The sequence below is a fragment of the Nicotiana tomentosiformis genome, chromosome 2 (genome assembly GCF_000390325.3).
Source record: "Nicotiana tomentosiformis chromosome 2, ASM39032v3, whole genome shotgun sequence".
Classification (NCBI taxonomy): domain Eukaryota; kingdom Viridiplantae; phylum Streptophyta; class Magnoliopsida; order Solanales; family Solanaceae; genus Nicotiana; species Nicotiana tomentosiformis.
Genome location: NC_090813.1, coordinates 161,466,465 through 161,471,276, shown reverse-complemented (window position 1 = coordinate 161,471,276; position 4,812 = coordinate 161,466,465). Strand labels below are relative to the sequence as shown.

Genomic DNA, 4,812 nt, shown 5'->3' with positions numbered 1-4,812 from the left:
AGACAATATTGCATTATTGAGAGATTCTATTGTATCTTGTTTTAGAGATCATGATTCCGTACTACCAGGTTTTGGAAAATTTGATGTTGTAGTATCTATATACTATCAGTTATTGAAGTCTTATTTCGCTATTTAGGTTATTTCTGTTCTATTTCACCTTGATTATGTTTGTTTGCTCTATATTGGATATTGACTTACCTAGGCATAGGGGTTAGGTGTCATCACGACTGTTGGTGAGATTTTGGATCGTGACAATGTCTAACACAATGTACTCATAAAACGATTGCATAAATCGAAAATTTGAATCTTCCTCTTCGGATGCAAAAATAAGGAAATGCAGCGATGAAGGTGAGCTAAGACAACAATGAGGATGGAGGAAGTTTGGAAAACTGAGATTTGCTAGCTATGGAGCAAAATTGAGCTCAATCAATGGGGATTTTTCCTAGAAGAGCTGTTAGGGCACGCCGAAAGCAGGGGATTTATGGAGGGTACTAATTTAGTTTTTTTTTTTTTTTTTTCATTTTAAAAAAAAAATATTTATTTATATTTTGATTCAAATTATATTTTCCAAACTTTGGTGGTGGACAGAATACACCTTTTCACTTTGTTAATCCTAATTCTCCTTAACTAAAAAAAGGGGTCATTTTGTAAAAAATTATAACTGAAGGATTAGTTCACCAATTGAGTTGATAAAAAGGATTGATTAGCCGAAGCTCCCTTGATGCATGGTGGAAAGAAAGATACCTTCAGTTATCTGGTAGACAAAGTAGAATTCTGCTGGAAAAAAATAGTTAATAGTTCGAGTACCACATTGTTACAAATCAATATTTTAGACTAGAAACTTGTACATTTCTAACAATCAGGGACCATAATGTCATATGCTCGTCTAATTATGGTCCTCCCCATTCCTTAAACAGTAAACACGATTTCATTCCTAGGGTTTTACACAAACCTGTGTCTCTCTCTACACTGCGTAAAACGATGAGTCTAATTGCAGGCTCATACGAGCGCTTCATATGGGGATTCAAGTTGAGATCCCCAAAAGACGATCAAAAGTACGAACTAACCCCACTCTTCTCCTTCCCCTCACACCTCTCACCAATCAAATGCACAGCCGTCGCCGGCTCTGTCGCAGTGTCCGGCGGCGCGGATGACACAATTAAAATCTACGACCTTTCCACTTGCTCTGAAATCGGGTCCCTCCACCAGTCCGCCACCATAACTTCACTTTCCTTTCTTACCCCTCCTTCACTCTCCTTCCCTCGTAACCTAATCGCCGCCGCTGACGACGGCACCGTATCGATATACGATGCCGACCCATTTGTTCATTTAAAAACGGTGAAAGTTCATCGTAAGGCGGTGAATTCTGTGTGTATTCATCCGTCGGGGAGGTTGGCGTTGTCTGTGGGAAGAGATGAATGTATGGCTATGATTAATTTGGTTAGAGGAAGGAGAAGTTTTTACTCTAGGTTGGGTAAAGAAGCTTCTTTGGTTAATTATAGTGATACTGGTGAAAAGTTTTATATGGTTATGGATGACAAAATTTCTGTACATGAATCTGAAGATGCCAAAATTGTTCTAGAGCTTGATAATAACAAGAAGGTGCTTTGTGCCACTCCCGGGACGGTGAGTTTCAATTGAACTCTGCTCAATTTTTGTGGCGGCATATGCATTGATTATTTGGTGTGCGCTCATCTACTTGATTTACTGATTATCATTCTTTTAGTTCCTAAAGTGTATTCAACTGGACTAATGCCAAAATTATTCCCCATGGTATCCCGTACCTAGAAGAGCGAGTAGAATAGCCATGGCTACTGGATTTTGTTTGCAAATAGTACTAGATTTTTCCATCTGCGGTGAGAGCATGTTGGTGGTGATATTGGATGTTATTACTTTTTAACCCAAATAGCCATCAGAGAAGCTTAGCTAGCTAGTTGAAGTCCTCAACTGAACTTTTCAGAACACAGCATGTTGCCTATATCTGTCGCCAGCAAATCCTGTCACTTATAGTTCCTCGTTTCCCCAGTGATTGAGCACATTCTAAATGTGTTGTAAGTTTCCAGGTGGAATATAATAGGTTAATTGAGAAACCCTGGATTAGGCTGGAATTTTTGAAGCTTGAGAATTTGAGATGGGATATTGTCAAACCAAATAAAAATCAGATATCATGACCCAAAAGAATAAGATTGGTCTCAGGAACTCCCCACTTTGCATGTTGTCTTAGGTGTCATGCGTTGTGCTTTACTGGCGGTTAAATAGATACCTGCTACACTTTATGGGCCGTGTGCAAGTTCCTTACATATTTACAAGTTACAAATGCAGTACTTTATTATATATCTAGAAATGAGTCTCTCCTGTGTCTTTTTCCTGGTTAATTCATCCCATCATTTTTATTCTACAATGGTGGTAGTCGAGTCAGCTGTCAAGCACCTCGGCTTATCCACATGGTACTTGCTACTTTTCACGGATGCAGGTACTAGGTAGCTTTGTCCACCACGACATAAAAAGATAGGAAGAAACTACATAACATTTTTTGTCGCCGATTCCAATTTCATTAACCACTAGACCACACCTTGAGGTGCTTCTTATCCCATCCTTTTTTCCCTGCATGTACATTCTTTTTATTTTTTCTATCATCTTGGGCTTGGTTTCCTACCACCTCACCTTCAAAGCACGGGGCAAATATTTTTGGTTTATATATATTTAATGGAAAGATTAGTTGAATGCCACAGCTTTTTTTCTTCGATTCATTGATTTACTTCTTGAAGCTGAAAGGAATATTTTACAGCATGGTATTTTGTTTACTGGGGGAGAGGAGCGCAATATTAAAGCTTGGGACATAACTAGTGGGAAAGTTGCATATAGCATTGAAGATGCACATTCCACCCGTGTGAAAGGCATTGTTGTTTTATACAAAAACAATGATGGGGATGCTGAAGAAAACCAACACATAGTAGCATCTGCATCATCAGATGGGATCATACGTGTTTGGGATGTTCGCATGACTAGGAAAGAGAAGCCAATTCCACTGGCTGAGGCCAATACAAAATCCAGGCTGACTTGTCTTGCTGGATCATCCATCAAATGTGAGTCTTTCTTTTCTGATTTTGCCCCTCTGAATGTTTACCTAAGTTTCGATGATTCAGATAGTCACTGCTTTGGCTGCTGACTGTTTGATCAGTTGAACTTTTGTGCTCCATCCTTTTGTGTTTTACTTGCTCATGAGAGAAAAATGATTGTAGAATCCTTTAATGGGTATTCTTTTAATTTGCATTTTGTCGTAATGGTTGATGTGCTTCTTGCTTAGGAGGTAATGGATATGTTATCAGTCTATCATTGCAAAACATAAAATTGCCGTCAAATTTTATTTCTTCGTTTGGGGGACCAGTGTCAGGGGAGAAGTATTATCCTTGAATTAGTTCACAGTAGCTAACCAGCCTATTATCAATTCGGCTAGAAAAAGAGTTACAATTGGTCTGTTGTAAAACATAGGCGAGACTAGTATAAATTGCATTGAATTTCTTCCTAGCTACATGATGAAACACTTCACTGATTTTGTTGTCATTGTCATTTTCAGCTGTGAAAAGGCCACTTGTAGGAAATACTGCATCAAACGGACAACAACTCGATGCAGGTGAAGAATCCTAGTGCTGTAATTGCTAATAACAAGCACATAGTTTGTCTGCTGTCTTTTTACTTTAATATTTTCCCCTTTGAAGTTGTTGGAATCGTATTAATTTTGTTAGTTAAAGGCGGATCAATCAATATATCTTTCCTGGCTTTTTGGCTGAGATCAAGTAGAGGTGGATCAGTCCATATATTTTATGATTCTTGTAATACATGTATGATTTTAACGAGTAGTTCTCCTTATATTTATGTTTTGGTTACTTTCATATCTCCCCTGTTAAGGTCTTCCCTACATCGATGGGACGTTAATTAAGCATTTTTGTATGCATATGACTGCATTCTGTTGTAGTTTAGCTCTTCTCCAAATCTCCTACTAATTCGCAGTATTTGACTGGAATTGGCCTCTGATTACCCTTGTGGTCTCACTTCAGCATGTTATGTTTGGTTATCATGTGTTTCTACTCTCAAGGAAACTTTAATTTACACCTGAATACTTGCAGTATGAGTAATTATATTCACTATGGAATTCTTGATGCTATGATAAATTTGATGCTCTGCCCGTGTAAGTTTAACTTATATTGCCGCTGCTCAGAAGTAGAATACTCTTAAGTGCATGACCATCCATCCTTGATTAACTAGAACACTACACAAGCAAACCCCCGGCAGAAACCTGTGCTGAACAAGTTGGTACCTAAAATTAAGTGTCTTTGCCTCTTCAAAAATTAGGATTAGTCGATCCGTTCTTACCAGCTTAGCTTCAAAGCTCATTAAGACCATACTAAACTATGGGTTCAAGTCCTTTCTTACTACCTTCCTAAAGTTACAAGAATCATAAAACATCCTACGCTCGGAAAAGTATCTGAATGGGATGGAAACTTTTTCAAATTACGTTAATATAGGTTTTAAAGAAAATGGTCTCGAAATTGCATATATCATTCCTTACAATTTCTGGATATCATTCAGTATATCCTTGAAAGTTTTTACCCAAAATTGTACCTTTTCTATTGAGATAGGTTTATTTTGTCCTTTAAATATACTCTAGGAAAGCACTAGTAAAGTGTAGCGAAATCATTGGAAATGAGAGAGATGTGAGTGTCAATCATTATGTCAGCATGTTCAAAGAGTGCTTTCCAGAAGATGGAGAAGGAGGGAATGCACTTACAACCTCTCTCTCATATTCACCTG

The 4,812-nt window shown here is 37.9% G+C and overlaps 1 protein-coding gene across 1 annotated transcript; it reads left to right on the top strand.

The window, feature by feature from the left end:
- Positions 1 to 725: 725 nt before the first annotated feature.
- Positions 726 to 3,893, top strand: LOC104109176 (uncharacterized). Its single transcript, XM_009618402.4, has 3 exons — positions 726 to 1,626; positions 2,789 to 3,086; positions 3,578 to 3,893. The coding sequence occupies exons 1-3, from the start codon at positions 982 to 984 to the stop codon at positions 3,646 to 3,648; spliced, it is 1,014 nt and encodes a 337-aa protein (XP_009616697.1). The 5' UTR covers positions 726 to 981; the 3' UTR covers positions 3,649 to 3,893.
- Positions 3,894 to 4,812: the final 919 nt, after the last annotated feature.